At 34.6% G+C, this 26308-nt stretch overlaps 1 protein-coding gene across 9 annotated transcripts in view; it reads left to right on the top strand.

Annotated features, from left to right (window-relative positions):
- The window catches only part of ZC3H13 (zinc finger CCCH-type containing 13), a 101272-nt gene that overhangs the window by 36216 nt on the left and 38748 nt on the right, over window positions 1-26308 (top strand). For all 9 annotated transcript variants that reach the window (XM_082700616.1, XM_082700618.1, XM_082700613.1 and 6 more), the window contains exons 6-8: window positions 1913-2052; window positions 2655-2815; window positions 9368-9565. In XM_082700616.1, the coding sequence (XP_082556742.1) occupies window positions 1913-2052; window positions 2655-2815; window positions 9368-9565 (499 nt within the window). The remainder of the gene's footprint in view (window positions 1-1912; window positions 2053-2654; window positions 2816-9367; window positions 9566-26308) is intronic.

Raw genomic sequence — 26308 nt, forward strand, 5'->3', positions numbered from 1 at the left:
TAGGGTAGTTGGGGAGTGAAGACTGACAGTCAGCTTCTCATTTTTTTACATGTGTTCTATATTGGTATTTCCAGATAGCAGTTTTTAGAGGGGCACAGGACATTATTGATAATGCCTTTAAAAATACTATAAATCATTCTTTACAATTAATTACTCTTCCCTTTTTTTTTTCATTTTTTGTTTTTTTAAAAATAATTTTTATTATTTTTTTATAAACATATAATGTGTTATTAGCCCCAGGGGTACAGGTCTGTGAATCGCCAGGTTTATACACTTCATGGCACTCACCTAGCACATACCCTCCCCAAAGTCCATAATCTTCCCTTTATTTTATACGTACTTAGTATTTAGTTATGGAATTTTTATCTGTTAATAATTTGAGAATACCATCAAATGGAATCTTTGACACCATCTCTGATACAAAGTATCAGAATGCACAATAATACTGAATATAGCCATTATATATTTAATTAAATTTAGCATCTCTTGGGGCACCTGGGTGGCTCAGTCAGTTCAGTGTCTACCTTCTGCTCAGGTCATGATCTTGGGTCCTGGGATAGAGCCCAGCATCAGCCTCTCTGCTTAGCAGGGAGTCGTCTTCTCCTGCTCCTTCTGCCCCTCCCTCCTGCTTGTGTGCTCTCTCAAATAAAATCTTAAAAAAAAAATTCAGTATCTCTAATCATTTTATCAAGTAAAAGTTTTATATCCTTAAATATTTAGTGATTGCTTTCTGACTGAAAAATGTGATTTAGTCTGTTTTATATATTTATCGAAAAATTGTCCTCATCTTCTGATATTAGCTGAGTAATCAATTTAGTTACACAGTTAAAGACTATATAGCTACCCTCTTAGTTCCCAAGTGTATAAATGGATGGTTGGCATTATAATGTATTCGGTCTGTGCCTGACAGTGATATTCATTATCTTGTGCTTTTAAGCAGTCAAGTAGAACTACCTATCTTTGTTATTTTTTAGTTCTTTTTTTTTTGCCCCAGGTTAAGGAATGGTGATCTTTAGTGCCAAAGTATAGTTTGATAGAAGGCACTTCAGTTCGGAAGCAGTGAAGCCCAGCACTGTCATGTGTTAGGATACGAGTCACTGAAATTCCTTCCTCTAGACATCTTGCATTATAGCAAGTGAGGATGAGAGGTTGGGTGGCAGTGCCAGTAGCCACTGAAAACTTCTGGGTATTGTGATGAAATAGCTCTGTGTACCATTCCTTCTTTTTCCCCCTTTAACGAGCCATCATATTTTTTTATGAAAAAGGTGAATGGAAATAAGGAAATGGTATCAGATCTGTTGATGGGCAGTTCTAATCTAAGGAACCTAGTACAAATCACGTGTAATGGAAATGGTACAGATCTTCGGACATTAACTCATGTACACATTAGTATTAAAATTACCAGACTTTAGTTTTAGATACAAATCTGTTGTGTTACTAATAAAAAAGTAATGCGGAAGCAATGTAGGACACCTAATGTAACCTTCATTTAATACTAATGAATCCTTAAGAAAGTCAAGGAGATAATGAAATCACATCATATTCAGGATAAAATATTGAAGGCTTTGGTATCTCTAATAGTTAAAATTTACATGTTTGTTTTTAATTGTATCTTTTAAAAATCCTGTCTCCTAACCAAAATCCCAACCCCCAGGCAACCTAAAACCACTTTCAGAAAACCCAAGAATCTTAAAAATGTTTGACTTTTCATAAAGAAATCAAAAGAAATCAACCATATTGATTTTAATCCTTTATAGAAACAGTATATATTTCTTTTATCTTTGAGAAATTTGTTATTCTAATGAATGAATCTACCATTTTAGTTTGTATAAAAAATTAGCAGAAAAAGTGCTCTAATTTTTGGTATAGATCATTCGTAGTTTTTGACAAGTAATGGAATTTTTTTTTAAAGATTCTGACAATGGAGATATTAATTATGATTATGTTCATGAGTTGTCATTGGAAATGAAGCGTCAGAAGATACAGAGGGAATTAATGAAGCTGGAACAAGAAAACATGGACAAGAGAGAAGAAATTATTATTAAAAAAGAGGTATGCTATTATTGAAATAAATGTTTGTAATTAGCATCAACATGGCTATTGATTAGAGAACTCATTAGCTGCTTGCTCTGTCTTAAATTGTACTAGGATATTGATACACTGATTAAATTATATATCAACTACATATGTCAATCATTTAATCTTCTCATTACTCTGTTAGATAAATTGAAATTTTTTGCTTTCGAACAGGTGAAAAACCGAGATTTTGTTGCCTAGAGTCACCAGCTAATGTTAAATAGGATTTAAATCTATGTATGTCTGTTTTTTAGGCCTAAGCTATTTCTAGAACACTTGTTTATTTTCTAAAGAGTAGAGATACAACTCTTTGGAATATAATTTTGATTTTTCTAAGGAGACTTTGAAGTTTTATCATTTTAGTTGGCTTTATTGATATTAGTATTATGTTAGGGCAGTTAATTATCATACTGGTTAAAAGCATGTGTTTAGGAGCCAGATTAATACATGGTATCTCTAGTAGCACTTAATATTTCTTCTAAAGTTTGGTATGCTTTAAAAACACCTACTTTGTTACCTGATTATAACAGCCATGATTGAAGGAGTTTCTGAATTGACTTACTGAATTCTTTTAAAAGGTTTCACCAGAAGTAATTAGATCAAAATTATCTCCATCACCTTCTCTAAGAAAATCAAGCAAATCTCCAAAGCGAAAATCAAGCCCCAAGTCATCATCTTCAGCAAGCAAGAAAGACAGGAAGACAGCTGCAGTATCCTCACCCTTATTGGACCAGCAGAGGTCAGTAGGGTAGTAAATAATGCCAAAATGAAGTAGCTTTTTTTGAAATGATACTCAAAAGAATTAGTGGGTTACAGAAGGGTACTTAAAATATGTTAAATATTTAATGTAAATTTTTTTCTTCTAAGAAAAAGGTCAAAAGAGTTTCAATTTAAAAGAAGATTATACAGAACAATAAAGCAGATATCTATGTCCCACCTACATATGCTTCAGAGCTTTTTATTTTATTATTTTTTTTTTTTTAATTTATTTGTCAGAGAGAGAGGGAGAGAGACCGAACACAGGCAGACAGATTGGCAGGCAGAGGCAGAGGGAGAAGCAGACTCCCTGCTGAGCAAGGAGCCCGATGTGGGACTCGATCCCAGGACGCTGGGATCATGACCTGAGCCGAAGGCAGCTGCTTAACCAACTGAGCCACCCAGGCATCCAGAGCTTTTTATTTTTTAAGATTAAAGCATAATACATAGATATTCTGTCCTCCCCTCTTGAATTAGTTTTGATACTGGTGCATGTATGTTTATACTTTCATATATATTATTTTTATCTATTAATCTTACTAACATATTAAAGCTTTGCTTCTGCAACTTGCTTTTTCAGTTAACATTTTTTATATTTTATTGATATGTGTAGCCTTTTTTTATTTGAGTACTTACATTCTATATTTATTTTTCTGTTATTGAACATTTAGGTTGTTTTCAGGTTTTTACTGTTAACAAGTTATACACAGTGAACATTCTTCTTGTCCTTGTGCATGTGGTTATGAGATTAGGTTCCTTATAGCCTGTACATAGCAGTATGAAGATATTAGAGTTATTCCAGTAGCCAGTTGAGGAAATAAAAATAGAAATGGGAAAATATGATTACATTGAGGCACTAAGAATAAGACAGAAGACATCTTTCCACTTAATGTCGATCTGTACTATTTAAATATTGTTGTAATTAAAGCGCATATACTAAATTTCTTCAAGAGAAAAACCCAAACCTCTTCCCAACATATGACCAGTTGGCAAACTGTCTATCTGATGAACCCACAAGGAAATTTCTGTCTTCTTCCTTTTAGTTTCTAGAAGTTTTAACCCTCTTTCAAGACTCCAGGTACTTTCTGCCTAGATTATTATATCCTACTAACTGTATTTATTTTATCCAATGTCCACTCCCTTACTCTCATAAACATTTCATTTTCAACCCCAACTGATTCATTTTACAGAGAAATCTTGTGAGAGAAATCCTGAAAGAGCAATTCTGATTAATATACTATGCCATTGAAAAACTCTGAATTTCCATTCTGTTGAATAAAATTCAGATTCTATTTTTTAAACATTTATTTATTTATGAGAGAGCCTGTGCATGTGCATGCATGAGCTGGGGGTAGGGAGAACATCAGAAGGAAAGCAGACTCCCTGCTGAGCAGGGAGCCCAATGCACGGCAATGTCCCAGGACTCTGAAATCATGACCGGAGCTGAAGTCAGAGGCTTAACTGACAGAGCCACCTGGGTGCCCAAAAATTTAGATTCTTTAAGATGACATTTATACTTTGATCTTTTCAGTCTTGTGAATATTTTTGTCCAGTTTTCCTCCTCCTCTCTTCCATATTCAGTTCTTCAATGTCTAGCTCAAATTCTGTCTTTCCATTAAGTTTTTTCATTTCTTTTTATTGAACATAACTTCTGTTCCTTTGCATATCAGATTTTATTTATACCCCTCCTAATATTACTGTTTGTATTATATTTTATCTGTGACATACATATATTAGAACCTCTGTTAAATTTAATCTCCTTGAAGATTGGGGTCTTGATGGTTCATTGTTTTTTCTGAGCTTTGCATTATAAAAAGGCACTCTGTAAAGTTGACTTGATCCTCTCCTTTGCTTCTGGGATTGAGTAAATGTGGCAAAGAAATAGGAAGGAGTGAACTATAGAGTGGTGTGATCCACTCCGTTTGTTGTTAAATAACTATCCCTCAGTTCCATCCATTTCTGGAAAAAAAATAAAAATAAAAATAACAAAAACCCAGCATATCAGAAATACCCTTTTTTTGTTTTCTTATCCTTTCTATTCATAAAAGCTTTGAAATTTAATCTCTAAATCAGTTTTGTTAACTGTTTAGACGAAGGGTTAGTTTCATCTTGTTATTTTTCATATAGTGTTCTTTATTAGTAATTCATTTATCCTCTTAGTATTTAGCAGGAATAATTACTCACCTTGATTTAACTACTGTATTTCTTGTAGTCTAAGATGTTGTTGACTTTAACATGCACCATTAATTTAGTAATTGAAGTAGAAGGGCTTGGAAAACTATGGTAGAGGCACAAGGAAAACACTGAATTGAGTATAGCATTTTCTTAGCCAAGCAGATTATGTTGTGTGGAGTGTGTCAGATCATCAGCTTCTGGTTTCATTTGTTGAATCATACTGTAAGCTGTGTGAAGGCATATTAAGCAAAAAGTAAGGATTGGAATTTCAGCTAAAGTTCAGTAGGTTGTTGGAGCAATGCCAGTAAGTCAGCTGAGGTGACAATCAGGTAAATAGACTCCTTGGTCTTACATTGTTATCATATTGAGTAGGCACTGTAATTACAGACAATTTGAAATTCATACTTCTTCCTGAAAGCTGGCAGTTGTATTTGATATTTATTGTGAGATGTGTCCTGATAGCAAGCTTTAGGCTATTATGTGAGATGCAGTGTGGCTTAGAATCAGCAAAAGTATTATGTGTTCTGTCCATCTATACTGTTTCTCAGTTTTTATTAAGTAAATTTTTCTTTATAACTCTTTGTACGAAGATGTACAAAGTAGGTTAAAAGCTGTTCAAAAGAAGTAGTTTTGAGGAGAAAGAAAGAAAGGATCTAAAAATGGTCAAAGTAGCTAATTGAGCTAGTTCTATGTCACAAATGGGAAGTAGGCTCTGCGTCTTTAAAGAATAATCAGTTGACTTAAAAAAATGTTCAAAGATCTTGTTGACTTCAGAATGTCCAAAACCAGTTTGGATCTCTGTGGTTGGAAGGCACTTAAACCCAATATTGTAACATAATATGATTTCCAACTACATATATTTTTGAAGATAATGTGAAGAAATTCTGTATTTCAGTGAATATGTTTGTGTAATCCTAGTTGTTTTAATAGCCTAATCCCAAAATGTGAGCTTAACGCTACAGAAGTTTATTTCTCACTGAAGTAAAATCAAAATGGGTGTTTCAGATTAATATGTTGATCTCCTGTACATAGAGATTCAGTAACCTAGTCTCCTTATGACATGGCTTCACTTGGGGTTTTATGGACACCAAAAAAATGGAACATACAAAGAAAAAAATTAATTAGAGTATTGCTCTTCCTTGGCTGAACAGTTTATAATTAGTTGCCTGGAGTATGAGAGTCTTTTAATAGTTAGGGCTGGAAGTGGTATATATCACTTCTACTCACATTTTTTGGCCAGAACTTGGTCACTTGGCCATACCCAATTTCAAAAAAGTCTAGACAGTATGTTTCAACAGTGTGCCAGGGACAGAATTTAGTAAACACCTAGTTAGTCTCTGTCACAGGAAGTAACGTGAAAATAGTTTGTATCAAGAATTCCTCTATTATTTTATCTTTAAAATAATTTTTTGATAGTGACTACTGTTTTTGTCTTTTAAGTGGAAAAATATTTAGAAATTCAGGAATTTATCACTTACTGTTAGATACATTAAAAGTTTGAGTTATCTCATAAATATGTAAGGAGATATGTGGCTATGGTTCATAGCAGGAGACAAAGGTGAAAAAAGATTTGATCATACTTTAGTAATTTCTAACTTGCTATGTAGCTAACCTTATCTATGATAATAAGAAATAGGAATAAGGATTAAGAGCTAAATTTTCTGAATGCCCACATAGTCCATTGATTTTATACTTTTATCTTTTTAAAATTTTACCAGCAGTTTTGAAGAAGATGATCTCTATTACCTTTTTATAGCTAAGGAATCAGATTAGAGACCTCAAGGTTACAGGAAGTAAGTTCTAGGATACAGACTTAGGTCATCATTTATAAAGACTAATAGTGAAATGAGTAGCTGGTGAAAACTTACCAGATATATGAGGGCTACTTCAAAACTCAGCACCAGACTGAACAGTGTTGGAGAACACAAAAACAAATTTAAATAATAAATTCATAATTTTAGTACAATTTGAGAGAATGATTGCATTGAGAAGATGAGACCAGTTGACATGAAAATTAAAGCAATCTGTGAACAAGATATTTTGGAAGAAAAGCAATTTTTTAAAAAACTGAAAATAGGGACACCTGGGTGGCTCAATGGGTTAAGCCTCTGCCTTCGGCTCAGGTCATGATCCCAGGATCCTGGGATCGAACCCTGCATTGGGCTCTCTGCTCAGCAGGGAGCCTGCTCCCCCTTCTCTTTCTGCCTGCATCTTTACCTACTTGTGATCTCTCTGTGTGTCAAATAAATAAGTAATATCTTTAAAAAAAAAAAAAAACCATAAAACTGAAAATGGGGCCCCTGGGTGGCTCAGTCAGTTAAGGGGCTGCCTTCGGCTCAGGTCATGATCGCAAGGTCCTGGGATCGAGCCCCACATCAGGCTCCCTGCTCAGTGGAGAGCCTGCTTCTCCCTGTCCCTCTGCCTGCCACTCTGCCTACTTGTGCTCACTCTCTCTCAAATAAATAAAATCTCAAAAAAAAAAGAACAACTGAAAATAGTAGAATAATGAGACTGCTGAATTATTTGGAACAAGTAGAATGAGTGCTGCTTCAAGGAATTACTGAGTTTGAAGACATATTTAAGATTGGGAAACAAAAGGAGAGAGAGAAATAATTTTAAAAAATAAGACATGGATGAGAAATCCAGGAGATGTGGTAACTATAATAAAGCTAACCAGAGAGGCTTGGGCTATTTGCAGAATTGATAAAATAAAAATCTTTTAAAAATTGAACTGAAAGACTTAAGGATTTGGGATTGAATGGTTCACTGAGTTCTAGAGAAGGCTAAAAAAAGAAAACCTAGTTATATCTTGGTGCAGTTTTTTAATTTCCAAGGAGAAACGTCTTGTAATCATCCCAGCTCAAAAACTGGGTGTAACATGCATGGGGAAAAAGAAATGAGCTCTCTTTGTATTTTTCATCTGCAACACCAAATGTTATAAAATATTATAACAATATTTGTAGAGCTTTGAGGAGAAAGTATATTAGTACCAAAGTGCTATTATATTCAGTCAAATGATGACAGATCTGAGATAAGGACAGACAATTTTGGATATATAAGAGGTCAGAGTTATAACATTTGAATAAAATTATTTAAAGTGCCAAATTAAAGAGGAGATTAATAACCCAATAATCACTTCCAGGTAGGTTAAATGTGAAAGGTCAAATTCCCAAATTTTAGGGGGGTGTTTTTGTAATCTTAGAGTTGAGGAGGATTTCTCAAATAAGACTTAGAAGATTTAAATGAATGTTTATTAACAGTGTTTAGGATTTGATTTAGAGATGATGTAATTTTGTGTTCTTTATCATAAAACATGGAGGCCACCTAAAAAATTTACCAATCTGAAACTATTTAAAGAAGTTACGGAGCGTATCTATTTGATGAAATTTGAGAGTCTATAAAAATAATTATTTGCATCTGCTTTTTGTCATAGAAAAGATATTTGTGCTATGTTTAGTACAAAAATTTTTATAAAACATAATATAATTGGGCGAGGGAGAAGTGACATAGAAAAAGTGTGGGCAGGGATGCCTGGGTGGCTCAGTTGGTTAAGCAGCTGCCTTCGGCTCAGGTCATGATCCCAGCGTCCTGGGATCAAGTCCCACATCCGGCTCCTTGCTCAGCAGGGAGCCTGCTTCTCCCTCTGCCTGCCATTCTGTCTGCCTGTGCTCGCTCTCTCCCCCCCCCTCTCTCTGATAAATAAATAAATAAAATCTTTAATTAAAAAAAAAAAAAGAAAGAAAAAGTGTGGGCATATATCCAAGATGTTAACAAGAGTTAGTCTTGAGTAGTGGAATTATACGTGATTTTTATTTTTTTCATCTACTTTTCTATATAAGCTTACGAAAAATTCAGTTCATGCAGTTATCTTGTTATTATTTCTATTTCTGAAAGAATCTCTTCCTACTCCACCTCTTTCTCAGAGACCTACGCTTTAAAATTACTAATAAGTAGCAAGTTAAATTAATTATTTGCTCATTTCTGTGTGTTTTTTCCTGGATAGTGATTACTAATTAATAAGATAGTAAAAGGTGAGGAATGCTACCATTTTTTAAAATGTGCTTTATTGGGGCACCTGTGCGGCTCAGTGGGCTAAACTACTCTGCCTTCAGCTGAGGTCATGATCTCAGGGTCCTGGGATCAAGCCCCGCATCGCCATCGCATCGGGCTCTCTGCTCAGCGGGGACCCTGCCTCCTGCCCCCACTTCCTGCCTCTCTGCCTACTTGTGATCTCTCTAATAAATAAATAAAATCTTAAAAAAAAAAAAAACCTAAAATGTGCTTTATTAAAATGAAAAAATACCCATGTGTCCTTCCAAAAGTATTTGGACCTCTAATGATAGCTTTGTATTACCTTCAGGAATTCAAAAGGCAACCAGAGTAAAAAGAAAGGACCTCGAACTCCTAGTCCACCCCCTCCTATACAGGAAGATATTGTTCTGGGGAAAAAATATAAAGAAAAGTATAAAGTAAAAGACAGAATAGAAGAAAAACCAAGAGATGGAAAAGACAGAGGACGAGATTTTGAAAGACAAAGAGAAAAAAGAGACAAGCCAAGGTAAGTAGGATTGTATGTTTTTAACAATCTTACTTTTGTAGAATTTAAAATACTTACTTTTCAGAAGCTTTTTTTCAGGCATTACCATAGTAGATTTTTTAGTGTTTTAAAACTCTGTGTATGTGTTATTTAATAATTCCCATATTGAGTTAGGGATAATTCAATAAACATTACCTTAAACATCGTAAAATAATGAAATTTTTTATCTTAATCATTTTAAAGTGTACAGTTTAATAATATTAAGTATACTCACATTGTCATGAAATAGATCTCCAGAACTTTTTCATCTTGTGCATCTGAAATTCATCCTTTCCTCTCCTCCCCCAGCTCCCCAGCCTTTAGTAACCACCATTCTACTTCCTGTTTCTATGAATTTGACTTCTTTAGATACCTCATATAAGTGGAACTATTTTGGTTTTTTGTGACTGGTTTATTTCATTTGGCATAATGTCTTCAAAATTCACCTATGTTTAGCATGTGACAGGATTGCCTTGCTTTTTACAGCTGAATGGTATTAGGCTGTCTGTATATCCATTCCCCTGGTGGATGTATGGGTTACTTCCACCTCTTGGCTATTGCGAATAGTGCTGTGATAAGCATAGGTGTTTAGGTATCTCTTCAAGACCCTTTTTTTGATATTTTTCCATATATATTCAGAAGTGAAATTCCCAGATAATATGATAGTTATGATAGTTCTGTTTTTACTTTTTGAGGAAATTTCATTCTGTTTTCCATACCAGTTGCTTTGTTTTACAATCCCACCAGCAGTGTTTAAGGGTTTCAGTTTCTCCATATCCTCACCAGTACTTGTTATTTTCTGGTTTTTTGGACAGTAGCCATCCTAATAGGTGTGAGGTGTTCTCTTACTATGGTTTTAATTTGGTGTTTCACTGATGATTGGTAATGTTGACCATCTTTTCATATGTTTTTTGGTCATTTGTGTATCATCTTTGGAATAATGTCTTTTAATTGAGTTATTTGATTTTTTGTTCTTGAGTTTTAGGAATCTATTATATATTCTGGATATTAACCCCAAATCAGATATGTGATTTGTATTTTCTCCCTTTTCATAGGTTGCCTTTTCATTCACTCTGTTGATAATGTCCTTGATGCACAAAAGGTTTTAAGTTTGTTGTGATACCATTTGTCTATCTTTGTTATTGTTGCCTGTACTTTTGGTGTCATTTCCAAAATATCATTGCCATCTCCAGTGTTATAAAGATTTTCTCCTAAGAAGTTTTATAGTTTTAGATCTTACACTTAGGTTTTTAGTCCCTTTAAAGTTAATTTTTGTACATGGTGTAAGATAAGGTTCCAATTTCATTTTTTTGCATGTAGACAGCCAGTTTTCCCAGCACTGTTTTTAGAAGACACTGTCTTTTCCTCATTGAGTGGTCTTGGTACCCTTGTTGAATATCATTTGGCAGGGATTTTTTTCTAGACCTTCTGTGGTACTCCACTGGTCTGTCTTTATGCTGGTCCCACACTGTTTTGATTACTTAGCTTTCTGATACCTTTTAAACTGAGGAAGTGTGAATTCTCTCATTTTGTTCTTCTATATGAAAATTATTTTGGCTTCCTAACATGTCCCTTTAAATTCTGATCAATTTTTGGATGAATTTTTATATTTTTACCAAAAATGCCGTGGGATTTCAATCGCAACTGTGTCAAAGCTGTAGGTTGCTTTCAGTAGTATGGATGTCTTAACAGTATTAAGTATTCTAATCCATGAGTGTGGAATGTATTTCCACTTATTTGTGCTTTCTTTAGTTTCTTCCAGTGATGTTTTATAGTTTTCAGTTTTTGAACTCCTTGGTTAGGTTTATTCCTAAGTGTTATATTCTTGTTTTATGCCACTCTAACCAGAATTGTTTTTATAATTTCTTTTTCAGATTGTTCATTGTTAGCATATAGAAACAACTGATTTTTGTATTTGATTTTTCTTATTATTGGTCGGTTCACATTTACTGTCTCTTAAATGAGTCAGGTTGTTTCATGTAGTCTATGTAGGTTGACTTGTTTCATGACCTGAAATGTAGTCTGTCCTGGAGAATATTCCATGTGCACTTGAGAAGGCTGCGTATTCTACTACAGTTGGGTGGAGTGTTCTTTATATGTCTATTAGGTCCAGTTAATCTTAGTCTTGTTCAAATCCTCTGTTTATTATTGTTCTGTCAGTTAATCAACATTAACTTTTTGATATAAATGAAATTATATAAAAGGCAGTCAGTGAAAGAGCTGAGACCTTCTGAAAACCTGTTCATTTAAAAATTGTTTCAAAATCTAAAGTCACTGCATTAACTAATTTAAATTCTATGTATTTTATTAAATTCTTTCTCATGGCCAGTTTTCCCTCTGTTCTAACAATAGTACTTCTTAAAGATCTATTTTCAAAACTGACAAATTATAAATTCTTGATTTTTAAAATTCATTTATTTAATGCTACTTAAGAGCAAATTTAAAAATATTAACTTGAAGGTAATATTTTTGTGGTTCACAAGATTTATGAAATGCTTATAGATTTAATAGGGATGCTGTCTCCATTCATTTTTAAAAATTAGTTTTCAAATTTATCTTTTCATGAAATTAATCTTTAGTCAAGAAAAAATGTAAATCTTTTTGAAGGCTCTTGGCTTCTTTTCTTTGGAGTTACAATGTATTGGAAAAGGCACAAGACTTGAAGTTACACAAATAGAAACTTTTATCTTAGCTTTGCCAGTTGCATGATGTGAGACCCTGAATAAGTTCTTTGTTTTCCCTGAACCTCTATTACTTTTACTGTAAAATATGCATGATACTGAGTTAGGGTTGAGGTGAGGATCAAATGATATAATGCTTTAAAAAATAAGCACTGTACTTTAATGATAAATTACAGTGTAGTGATATTTAAAAATGTCTTTCCATTTGTGGGTTTTCAGTTAAACTACATAGGTAATAGAATGTATCCATAAAGATATTTTTTTTCCTGATACTTTTGCAGTATCAGATTTAGAATCAGCTGTTAGTAATAAGGACTCATTGTGGAGGGCTTACGTACATAAAGCAATAGTTCTTAAAGTTTGCTGCACCTTGGAATCTGCCTGAGAGTCTTCGAAAAGTACTAATACCGGATTTCAATCCCCAGATACTCTTATTTAATTAGTATGAGGAAAAGCCTTGGTATCCAGATTTTTAAAAGCTCATTTTGTGATTCTGATGTTCATCAAAGTTTAGGAGCCATACATTGAGATTTATTCTCTCATATATAAAGAAGCTCAGAGGGAGGCAGTCCAAGACTGTACACTGTTCTTTCCACAGTCATTGGTGATCCAGGTGCTGTCTGCCTTGTGTATGCTTTCTTTATTTCTTTTTTTTTTTTTAAGATTTTTTTATTTGAGAGAGGAAGTGGGGGGCGGTGAGGAGAGAGAGAGCATGCACATGCACAGGCAGAGGCAGTCTCCCCACTGAGCAGAGAGCCAGACATGGATCCCAGGATTCTGGGATCATGACTGGAGCCAGACAGATGTTTAACGGACTGAGCCACCCAGGCACCCCCTTGCTTCCTTTCTCAGAGTTATCCCATGGTTTAATATGACTACTGATGACTTAAGACATCCCATCCATGTTCCAGGCAGCAGAAAAATTATGAAGGGAAGAAAGCCTTAATTTTCCTGGAAGTCCCAAACACTATTTCCTGTTACATCTATGGGCCAGAATTTAGTCACATGGCTACATCTAGCTATGAGGGTGTCTTAGAAATGTAATCCTTTAAAAAAAAGAAAGAAATTTAGCTGAGCATGTAACTGACTCGAATAAAATTGGGTTTACTAAAGAGCAAGGTGAGAATGAGTGTGAGGTAGCTCATTGCAGTCTCTACTACATTCTCATGATGCCATTTCTGTTCATGTTACTAAGTAACAACATGTTATTAGAATGAAAGCAGCATTATCTGCCACTTTATCTGGAAAGCCGTGTGAACTGGTATTTGTAATATTATCTAGGATAAATTACCTACCCAAGAGCACTTAACATAGCTTTATAATTAGAAGTTCAACAAAACTCAGTCTTTGTCCAAAAAATAGATTCTGATGATAAGCTTAGTCCTTTCTTTGTCTTGGTAAGAGATCATCTTGTCTTATTTAGATGAATCTGTTTTTTTCTCTCCCTCTCTGGTGACTTGACTTGGAAGAACCAGAATGATTCTGTGAGTCATTGCTAGGACCTAGGAGCATTTTGCCTTGTTGGGGCAATAACAGAACAGTTAAGTGGAGCACCCACAATTCTTGAACATATTTCCCTAAAATATTGTCTGTATTTTATTCATTCTAGTGGGTATGTTTTTGAAAATGACATGTAAATCAGATATAAATTATGTTAAATGATCTTGCTGATTTACATTTTAAGGAGTCTATTCTTTAACAGTTCCTGGTATTTTCATTTTGTTGTTTTGACCCAGAAATCTCTGAGAGTTGATTCTTAACATATGTCCCTGGATACTTCACTATTGAAATAGTTACATGTTTTGTATTATGAGGAATTGAGAATTATGTAGGTTGATTCTTCATTTTCCAGTGTTATCCACTGTTTCTTCCTAGCTGTGTCTAAGCAACAAGGTATGCCTAGGACTTACCTATTATTTAGTACATAGAAAAATCTGAACTTGATTTATTTTGTCTAAGAAAATGAAGCACCAGAAGTAGTAGTACTGAAGAACTGCATGGGTACCTGACTTGCACTAGAGTTCTGAAGCCATGTTTTACACAGTTGAAAAGGGGCATTTTGATTTAGGAGAAGTTAATTTAATTTCCAAGGGTTTTTCTTGGATCTCTTATTTTAATATATCCCCATTACTTTGAAGGAGAACTTATTAATTCTAAAACCAAATACTGTAGTGAGAATCATCGTCATGCTTTCAGTTTGGTGGGGTATGTAATTAAAGATTAGTGTCCAAATTCTTTTTGGAGAAAATTGTCCTTTAAAATTAATTTAGGCATTCTAATGGGCTTATTTAAAATATTTTGGTTATTAGGATATGTTGTGCTAAGGTAAAAATATCCTAATTCATTTATTTATTTGGTATAGGGTATCCATGAACAAATATGTTCTCAGAAGCTTTGTTACTATAGGTAGAAGTAATATAGTAATCACATGTATGGAAAATAATAGTTCTCTGAACATGGATTCTTTTTTTTTTTTCCAAGTAAAACTTATAAGGCCTGTTGAATGTGTAGGAGGTTGCTTACATTTCTTAAGGATGGTTCCCTATGTGGTTATAGAGGAGTATGCATATGGGTAGGACAGATGATGCAGCAAAACCATATGATCCTATGGCTTAATTCCTTTCCCTGTCTTCTGTATCTCAATTTCATAACTTTCTAGATCAGGGGCTCCTGACTGGAGATCCATTGGTAGATTTCAGGGGATCTGCAAATTTCTTGATTTGTGGGTGAAATTTTGCCTGTGTTTTGGTGAGAGGGAAAGTACCCATTCCCTCTCAGAAAAAAAATCGTGATATTCCTCCCTCTGTCTGCGACTGATCTGGCATTGAGAATTTGAGTACCTCCCCCAAGTCTTCGTTGGCCACATCAGCTTTGTTAACAATATACTCTGTTCCCAGAATATTTGTTGATTTAATCGCACTAAGTTCTGTCATGTTTTGAAGTGAATCAGTGTCTTCCCATTTGGCTGGTAAACTTTACTGAGCTATTACTTATTTGTGCAACATTGATCAAAATCTGAATACTACCTGTTTATCCAAGAAAAAAAAGCCTTATGGATTTTATTACTTTTAGAAAATGTAGCAATTTCCCATTACATTTTTTTTTTAAAGATTTTATTTATTTATTTGTCATAGAGAGAGAAGCAAGAGCAAGCTCAGGCAGACAGAGGCAGAGGGAGAAGCAGGCTCCCTGCCAAGCAAGGGCGGGACTCGATCCCAGCGTGCTGGTCCCAGCATGACCTGAGCCGAAGGCAGCCGCTTAACCAACTGAGCCACCCAGGCGTCCCTTCCCATTACATTTTTATAAAGTAAACTTTTTATGACTTGTTCTGTACAGAAAATGGTAAAATCTTGATTACCTGGAACTCAACTAAGTACTTTTTATTCTGTAATTTGTTTAGAAGAGGTGCGATTCACAGGAAAATTAAATTCATATTAGGTATTTAGTCAGAAAATCACCTGTGAAAGGAATATTTTGTGTCAGTATTCCTAACCTGTTATGTTTAGATAATCCTAAAGCAGATATTTGCAGTGGTATTTCAGTGGACCTGTAATATCTTTTTCATCAGTGAAAATCTATATTCTGTAATGCTTTGTTGAATTAGGAAAGTAAACCAAATTACTGGTGTACTTTAAGAACAAAGATTTAAGCAAACATAAACTTTTTGGTTAGTAGTTAACCAGAGGAGTTAGCTAGCAATTCTATAGTGCTCATTTTGCTGGAGATTTGGTTAAATATGGTTTCGCTGATGGAAGCTAATATGTTTTAATCAAAAGGCTAGGATGCAGAATTTTGTGGTTAAATGCGAAGATAATATTGAGTGCACAGGTAATCACTTTTTAAAAAACACTTCATTATAATTACTGGAGGATAGAAATCTACTTCTTAATAGTACAAATGCCTACATGATGAGTCTTGCTAAGCTTTGAAAGACAGATGTGATCATTCAAAATTTGTTGGCTTTGACTTCAATTTAGCAGAATAAGCAAATCACCATCAAAGTGACAGTCTTACTTCCTTTCAGTGATTGCACACATTTATCAAAATAATTAAATCAGAATGTTTCAGACCTTTCATAAGAAATATTATTTATTGGATTTATTCAGTGTTTACCATTCATGTACAGGTACGATGGTCTGGGTTGGCAAATCTCACCCTGTGGCCATGAGCCAGAGGACAAGGAAGAAACCATTTGTGCACCAAGCGTTTTTCTGTAGACTGAAGGATGGTTTCTTGAGTAATGTGTACCAGTGTTGCTGGACTATATATAGAAGATAGAAAAATGTTACATTAACATTATTATTATGGAACATTTCACACACATAAAACTACAATAGTACAATGATACTTTTATATTCATCTTGTTTCCTTTACTCCTATACCCCTCCCTCCTCCAGTATTATTTTGAAGCAAATCCCAGATATCTCACTGTTTTACCTATACATATTTTAGCATATATCTCCAGGAGAGAACTACACTTAAAAAACACATAATCACTACTCCAGTCTCACACGTGAAAGGAAAAAAAGAGAGTAGTGTAACTTCAAAATAATAAATTTTAAAAGTACTCATTTTAATACCTTTTATAACATTTTCCTTAATTAATGGGTATTAACACAAATAATATAATGAAGGATATGCAAACTTCTTAGTAATAAAATGGGACCTTTATGTTCAGGTTGGAAATTGCTTATCTGAGGCATTCATCTTTTTTTCTGCCATTAATTTAATGAAGCTTTATGTATAGACCTAAGAAGTGTTTTCATGTGAATGGTGATTTAGGCTAGGGATATAAAATTAAGGCACTTAAAGAAATCTGTAACATACCTGAATATATTCTATAATACACTAAATTTATGGTAGACTTGTATTAAAGATGTGGTTTGTTTGTTTATTTATTTATTTATTTTTTAAGTAAGCTCTGCGGTCAATGTGGGGCTGGAACTCATGACCCTGAGATCAAGAGTCACATGCTTTACTAACTGAGCCATCCAGGTGCCCCCAAAATGAGAGTTTTATAAATATCAAAATAATTCAGTCACATTGGAGGAAAATAAGCAATTTCACAATTAGTCTAAGGGATCAAGTCTTGTGCTCTTTTTCATGGGTGTGATATTGGGAAAATTTGTTGAGCTCACTAGAGAACCTCCTGTTTTGCAGCCAAATCTAAAATGGTTTTATATCCCTAAAAAGTGTACTTTTATCTTTTGTGCAACATGCTTGGTGAAGTTAGAGACTTGAAAGTTGTTCTCAAGTACTTGTTTCAGAGAGCGTTTTCAGCAGCAGGAGGTGGTTGGGAAGTTTGATCTGTTCCCATAATTGCTGCAATCAGAAGTGTACACCATGGTAAATGAAGAACAGAAATTCAACCCAGTAAAAGTGTGGGGCTGCCTTGTATGTGGTGAGATTAGTGAAAGACACCCAAATTTGCACTAGCAAAATTCATCCCAATCTGGCTGTGGTTTGGTGCCATCTGCTGGTAATTTTTTCACTAACAGGTAAATGATCTGCAACTGGATAGGATTTTCAGAAGAGTGACAAGGACTTCATGAATATTCCTTATTTGCTTACCCATTTTGTTGGCCTGAACTGAGGAGATGTTATGTCTAGGAAATCAGTCCAGAGCCTTGAGAACTGTTCGTCACCTCACTCCTTCCCCAGACTGGATTTCTGCTGTTTCCTGGTGTGGTCACTCGCCCTCACCCTTATCCCCTCCCAGGAGAAAGTAGTACTTTAACTTGGTCTACCAGGTAGAGGATAGGAGCCAGTTGTCTTCATTCATGTTAGGCTGGTATGTGTTGTTTCTGGATTTTATTTCATTTGGAATACTGACTCCCTTACTTCTAAAGCTTAAAAACAATCTTCTCATAAGTGCTAGGGATACCATGTACTTGTCTCCTCTGATTTTCAGTTACAGTGGTAGGTACAGTTTTTACCTCAGTAAGCCAAATGATTGAGCAAATCTGTGTAAGGCTCTTGAACCAGATTCTGAAAAATTCTCTTATTTATTGTAAATCTAGATTAGGATAACATTTAAGGATGTGTTGATTTAAGCCTTATCTTAATAGTCTTCATTCTTAAATTGAGGTTTTGAAATTACTTCATTTCTATATGTATGCAAAAATAAAATTGAGTCAAATTGTTATTACTTGGATTAGATTTACTTGTATTATGTGGAAATGATTAGTTTGCTTATGTCAAATTTTTTTACAAGTACCATTATATATTTATGAGGAGACATTTTTCAAAAGATTCCTACAGACAAAAGTATTCTATTTTGGGAGATTGTTCACATAGCTCATTCCCCTTTCAGGGGAATTTATTACTTGCTTCAGAGGGACAGCAAATTCTAGGTTTAAAAGGGATCATCACACAGAAGCATTTTCTTTCTCTATCTTACATACTTATTTAGATAGGTAAGATATTGCTAGATTATTTTTTTTATTGTATACTTGACACAACATTAATTTAGCATGAGATGCACAACCTAGTGATTCAACTTCTCTATACATTATGCTGTGCTCACCAGTGTAGCCCCCATCTGTCACCACGCTACATTATTACAGTATCACTGACTGTATTCCTATGCTGTACCTTTTATCCCTGTGACTTAGTCATTCCATAACTGGAATTCTGTATCTCCCATTCCTCTTCACCCATTTTGCCCATCTCCCCCCACCCCACGCCTCTGAGAACCATCAGATGTTCTCTATATTTATGGGTTTGTTTCTGCTTTTTAAAAATTTTTTTTTATTTTTAGATTCTACATATAAGTGATATTATGTGGTATTCATATTTTTTCAGTCTGACTCATTTTACTTAGCATAATACCTTCTGGGTCCATCCATGTTGTTACCAGTGGCAACATCTCATTCTTTTTATGGCTGAACACTGTTTCATTGCATATATATGCCACATCTTCCTTTATGTATTTATTGATGGGAACTTCAGCTGCTTCCATATCTTGGCTATTGTAAACAATGCTGTCATAGCCATAGGGGTGCCTGTGTCTTTTCAGATTAGTGTTTTTTGTTTTTTTTTAACTTAAGGTAGATACCTAGGAGTGGAATTACTACATCGTATGGTATTTCTATTTTTAATTTTTGGGGGGAACCTTCAGAGTGCTTTCCACAGTAACTATACCAGTTTACATTCACATCAGCAGCACGAGGGTTCCTTTTTGTCTGAATCCTCACTAACACTTGTTTTGTTTCTTTCTTTTTTTTTTTTTATTTTGACCATTCTGACAGGTATAAGGTGGCTGGTTTTGATTTGTATTTATCTGATGATTAGTGATGCAAGTGTCTTTCATGTGTCTTTTGGCCATCTGTGATCATCTTCGGAATGTCTCTTCAAGTCCTCTGTCCATTTTCAGCTGGATTAGTTGTTTTGGAGTTTTGTTTGTCTTGCTTTGTTTTGTTGTGGTGGTTTTTGTTTTTGTTTTTGTTTTTTTGCTACTGAGTTGTATAAGCTCTTTATATATGTTTAGGTAATAACCCCTTATTAGATATATCATTTGCAAGTATCTTCTCCTATCCAGTATTTTGCCCTTTTGTTTTGTTGATGGTTTCCTTAGCTGTGCATAAAGCTTTTTGTATTGGTATAGTCCCAGTAGCTTATTTTGCTTTTATTTCCTTTGCCTGAGGAGATAGACTGAAGAAAATGTTGGTAAGGCCAATGTTAGAAAAATTATGGCCTGTGTTTTTTCTAGGAGTTTTATGGTTTTAGTTCTTTAATCCATTTTGAGTTTATTTTTGTGTATGGTAGAAGGAAATGGTCCGGTTTCATTCTTTTGCATGTGGCTGTACAGTTTTCCCAGCATCACTAATTGAAGAGGCTGTCTTTTTCCCAGTATATATTCTTGCCTCCTTTGTCATAGATTAGTTGACCATATAATTGTGGGTTTATTTCTGGGCTGTTTCTTCTGTTCAGTGATCACATGTCTATTTTGATCATTATAACTTTGTAATGTATCTTGAAATCTGGAATTGGGATACCTCCTGCTTTGTTTTGTTTGTTTGTTTGCTTTATCGCCTTGGCAATTTAGGATCTTTTGGGGATCCATACAACTTTAGGGTTATGTGTTCTAGTTTAGCAAAAAATGCTATTGACATTTTGATAGGGATTATTTTGAATCTGTAGATTACCATTTGAACAATATTAATTCTTCCATGAGCATAGTATGTCTTTCCATTTGTTTATGTTATCTTTAGTTTCTTTCTTCAGTGTTTTATACTTTTCAGAGTACAGGTCTTTCAACTCCTTGGTTAAATTTATTTCTAGTTATTTTATCGGTTTTGGTGCAGTTTTAAGTAGCATTATTTTCTTAATTATTCTTTCTCCTATTTTGTTATTAGGGTATAGAAATGCAATCCAGTTCTCTGTAGTAATTTTATACCCTGCAACTTTGCTGAATCCATGTATTACTTCCGATACATTTTTCACGGATTCTTTACAGTTTTTTCTTTTTTTTTTTTAAAGATTTTATTTATTTGACAGAGAGAGATCACAAGTAGACAGAGAGGCAGGCGGAGTGAGAGAAGGGAAGCAGGCTCCCTGCTAAGCAGAGAGCCTGATGCAGGACTCGATCCCGGGACCCCAAGATCATGCCCTGAGCCAAAGGCAGCAGCTTAACCCACTGAGCCACCCAGGCGCCCTACAGTTTTCTATGTATAGTATCATGTCATCTACAAATAGTGACATTTTAATTTCTTCCTTACCAATTAAATGCCTTTCTTTTTTTTATTTTTTAATTTTAATTTTAATTCAATTAACATATAATGTGTTAATGGTTTCAGAGGTATAGGTCTTTGATTCTTCAGTCTTATATAATACCCAGCACTCACTATATCTTTCTTTGATTGATTTATTTCACTTAGCATAATACTCTAGTCTATCCATGTCATTGCAAATGGTAAGATTTCAATTTTTGATGGCTGAGTAATATTCCATTGTCTATATAGACCACATCTTTATCCATTCATCTGTCAGTGGACATCTGGGCTCTTTACATAGTTTGGCTATTGTGGACATGGCTGCTATAAACATTGAGGTGCATGTGCCCCTTCAGATCACTACGTTTGTATCTTCGGGGTGAATACCTAGTAGTGCAATTGCTGGGCCATAGGATAGCTCTGTTTTCAACTTTCTGAGGAATCTCCATACTGTATTCCAAAGTGGCTGCAGTAGCTTGCATTACCACCAACAGTCCTGGAGGGTTCCCCTTTCTCCACATCCTTGCCAACATCTGTCGTTTCCTGGCTTATTAATTTTAGCCATTCTGACTGGTGTGTGGTGGTATCTCATTGTGGTTTTGATTTGTAGTTCCCTGATGCCAAGTGATGTGATTTTTTTTTTTTTTTTTTTTCTTTTTCCAAGTGATGTGATTTTTGCCTTTGTTTCCCTTGCCTTTGGAGACATGTCTAGCCAGAAGTTGCTGCAGCCGAGGTCAAAGAGGTTGCTGCCTGTGTTCTCCTGTAGGATTTTGATGGATTGCTGTCTCACATTGAGATCTTGCATCCATTTTGAGTCTCTTTTTGTGTGTGTGGTGTAAGGAAATGGTCCAATTTCATTCGCCTGCCAGTGGCTGTCCAATTTTCCCAACACCATTTGTTGAAGAGACTGTCTTTTTTCCATTGGATATTCTTTTCTGCCTTGTCAAAGATTAGTTGACCATAGAGTTGAGGGTCCATTTCTGGGTTCTCTGTTCTGTTCCATTGAACTGTGTGTCTGTTTGTACCAGTACCATACTGTTTGGATGATTGCAGCTTTGTAATACATCTTGAAGTCCAGAATTGTGATGCCATCAACTTTGCTTTTTGTTTTCAACATTTCTTTGGGTATTTGGGGTCTTTTCTGGTTCCATTCAAATTTTAGGATTATTTGTTCCAGCTCTGTGAAAAAAGTTGATGGTATTTTGATAGGGATTGCATTGAATGTGTAGTTTGCACAAGGTAGCATAGACATTTTAAATTTTAACCATATTTATTCTTTCAGTCCATAAGCATGGAACATTTTTCCATTTCTTTGCGCCTTCCTCAATTTCTTTCATGAGTGTTACATAGTTTTCTGAGTACAGATCCTTTGCCTCTTTGGTTAGGTTTATTCCTAGGTATCTTGTGTTTGGGGGTACAATTGTATATGGGATTAACTCCTTAATTTCTCTTTCTTCTGTCTTGCTGTTGGTGTATAGAAATACAGCTGATTTCTGTGCATCGATTTTATATCCTGCCACTTTACTGAATTCCTGTATGAGTTCTGACAATTTTGGAGTATTTTGGGTTTTCCACAAAGAGGATCGTGTCATCTGCAAAGAGCAAGAGTTTTTCTTTGTCGATTTGGATGCCTTGTATTTCTTTTTGTTGTCTGATTGCTGAGGCTAGGATTTCTAGTACTCTCTTGAACAGTGGTGATGATAGTGGACATCCCTGCTGTGTTCCTTTTAGGGGAAAAGCTCTCCGCTTTTTCCTATTGAGAATGATACTTATCGTGGGTCAAGGTCAGGAAACAAGGTCAGAGTTTTTATAGATGACTTTTATGATTTTGCGGTATGTTCCTTCTATCTTTACACTGTGAAGTTTTAATCACAAAAGGATGCTGTATTTTGTCAAATGATTTTTCTGTATCTGTTGAGAGAATCATATGGTTCTTGTCCTTTCTTTTATTAATGTGGATTAATTGGATCACACTGATTGATTTGCAGATGTTGAACCACGCTTGCAGCCCAGGAATAAATCCCACTTGGTTGTGGGGAATAATCCTTTTAACGTACTATTAAATCCTATTGACTAGTATTTTGGTGAGAATTTTTGCATCCATATTCATCAGGGTATTGGTTTGTAATTCTCCTTTTTGATGGGGCTTTGTCTAGTTTGGGGATCAGGGTGATGCTGGCCTCATAGAAAGAGTTTGGAGGTTTCCGAAGGCCTTTAATTTCTTTTTCTTATCTGACTGCTGCAGCTAGGACATCCAGTACTGTGTTGAATAATAGTGATGAGAGTGGACATCCTTGTCTTATTCCTAATCTTAGAGAAAAAGCTCTGTTTTTCACCACTGGATATGTTAATTGTGGGTTTGTTCTGTGTGACTTTTATTATGTTGAGGTATGTTACTTCTAAAGCCACTTTGTTGAGAATTTTTATCATAAATGGGTGTTGAGTTTTGTCAGTGCTTTTTCTGTATGTGTTGAGATGATCATAATAATTTTTATTCTTTGAGATCGTGCTAGATTTTGAATGACACTTCATGCCTAAAACTCTCTAGTGATTTTTTTCATAGTGATTTTCTTCATGCTTATAATAAAATCTGGGGGGAAAAAAAAGTACAGTCCGGCTTTCACCGTCACATAGATGACTTCATATCAGCTGGCCTTCTCTCATGTAACTCTTCACTTACAAATTGTAATTACCCTTGTCTTCTTAATGTTCTTCTCATATATTGTGATTCCTCCTGCCTCTTGTGGTTGAACCCTCTGCAAGTCATGTTCTTTCCCTGGATTGTCAGTTCTTGGCTCAAATTCCATCTTCTCAATAAGGCTCTTTCCTTTGAACCATCCTAAAGTTGTCCCCTGACTTTTTTTGAGGGAGGAGCCTAATAGTTTCTATTTTATTACTCTGTTGTTGCATTAACTAACTGAAATTGCTTTGCTTTCCTGGTGGTGGTCTACTCGTAGTCCATGTAGACAGACTGGTTTTCAGTCCTTAAAACAATGGTACGGATGTAATAATAATATATGTGTTACCTGCTACTGTTATTGGTATTATGATGATGATGATGATGATGATGATGTTAGTGGTTTTGCCTATCTTTTTTTAAAATTTTTTATTAACATAATGTTTTATTAGCCCCAGGTTGCCTGTCTTTTTTACTTCTGTATTCTCAGTGCCAAAAATAATGCTTGCAGTATATACGATGCTTACTTAATATCAGCTCAATAAATTAAAGTGACTTTTTTATTCAGGATATGTTTCTTATGTAAAATAATAAAGCCAAAATATTTCTGTGTGTGAAATCTGTATCATATGGTGTTGCATTTTACCACTGGAAATAGTTGATTTTGATATTGCCCATAGCCCTTTTTTTTTAAAGTATACTTTTCATGATGATTTTAAAGGGTGACTTATAAATGTTAGTTAGTTACATTATGAAGGCATATTTTCATTTTAGAAATAGAAACCATTTACTAAAAGAAAAACTGGTATTAGTAATTTTTTAAAAGTCTAGGGTAAGCATGCTTGTTTGTAGGTGAAATCTGTGTATCTTGAGTGAGGGAAGTTTTTCTTTTTAAATTTATTTAACCTTTCACATGTTCCCCAAATTAAATATACCCTGAATCTTCTCATTGCACATTTTGTCCTAATTATAGTAGCATTAAAAAACTTCTGGTTAGAATCAAGTCAGGCTAAAGATTGGTTTTCCCAGTGCTATAAATCACAGTGCTCTTGCTGGCAGTATACAGATTTCTTCTTTAAGGTATTGAGCTCTCTTCATGCAATGATAAACTCTTTTCTTAATTTGAGTGTCAAATGTCACCTCTTTTTTCTCCTCAGATAAGAAACCAGCCAATTCTAAAGCCTAAGAAGAATCTAAAATTACTGCTATTCTAACTGGAAATGTATTTTAATATACCTCTGCAATAGTGTAAAAGCCAAAGTACTAATAATTTTGGTCAGATTTCAAGGCAATTTTATTTTCTACCTTCTTATGTGTAGAATGAACACAGGCCCAGGTCCATTTTACACTGACATCCATAATTTGACCCATCTTGTTTTGGTAACATCCTCTCTTTTCACTATTGTTTAGTCATCGAACTTTTGAAAGAATAATAAGAAAATAAAGATGCTATCTTAGCCATCTTGGGCTGCTGTTATAAAATAACCATATACTGGAGTGGTTTATATAACAGACATTGAGTTCTCACAGCTATAGAGGCTGGAAAGTCCAAGGTCAGAGTTCCAGCAGATTTGGTTTCTGGTTTACAAACAGTGTCTTCTCACTGTGTCCTGGCATGGACAGGAGAGAATGAACTCTTGTAAGGATACGATCTCTTGGGAGCTCCACCCACAGGACCTCATCTAAACCAATTACTCCCAAATGCCTCCACCTTCAAATACTATCACATTGGGAGGTTGTATAAATTTGAGGGGACATATTTGGTTCATAACAGATGCTTTTAATTTAAACCAAGTTTTCTTAATTTTTTTTTTTCTTGAAGGATGATGGGTAAGAAGAAAAAATGCTGAAACCATAACTTAACAATGGATTGGTCTCCTCTGACCTTAATTTGATAGGTTGATTATCCTAAGCTTGAACTGAATTTTTTACTCCATGCTATCGACACTGAATTTGAATAGAAATGTGATTGGACTGTATTGTGTTTTTTAAAGATAGTAATATGAGCTATTTTATTTTTTAGGTTCCATGTACTAATCACCAAATGGTATTGCAGACTTTCTTGAAGCAGTTTTTAGTATGCACAATTAATAAAACTAACCAAAATGCCAGTTCAGTGGAAAGCCATGTTTTTTAATCAATTTACAGATTTCCAAATTGTCTAGAATCTGGTGACATTGCAGTTGGAACATACCAAACAGTAATAATTCTAATTCTCAGTCTTGCAGTGTTTTTCTTTTCGGTAAGATGCATTTGAATGACCATTGATCATAGCTGGTTTTCCAAATTTGGGTAACACCCTGTGAGCATTTCTATTTCTACCTATAAGTAAATACATTTCTCTTAAGAGTCAGTTAAATTATAGTGGCTTATGGCTTAATTTTTTATGAAAAGAAAATTTTTATGAGAAGTGTGAAGGTTTAGTGAAATTACTAATAACTACAATGTTTAGGTGAATATGATGTTCTGATTAGCTGACTTCTTTTAGTCAACTGTTATCCAAAAGATGTTTTTGTTTATTTGCTAAAATCCTTGTTCTGCAAAATTCTTTTCAATATATTGGAATCACTTCCCTGAATGAGTAACATATATTTTATGTATTTGGTGCTTGTATTGATAAAAAGGTCTACTTAGGCATCATTTATAAAGAACA

This window comes from Mustela nivalis, assembly GCF_964662115.1.
Source record: "Mustela nivalis genome assembly, chromosome: 15".
NCBI classification, from domain to species: Eukaryota; Metazoa; Chordata; class Mammalia; order Carnivora; family Mustelidae; genus Mustela; species Mustela nivalis.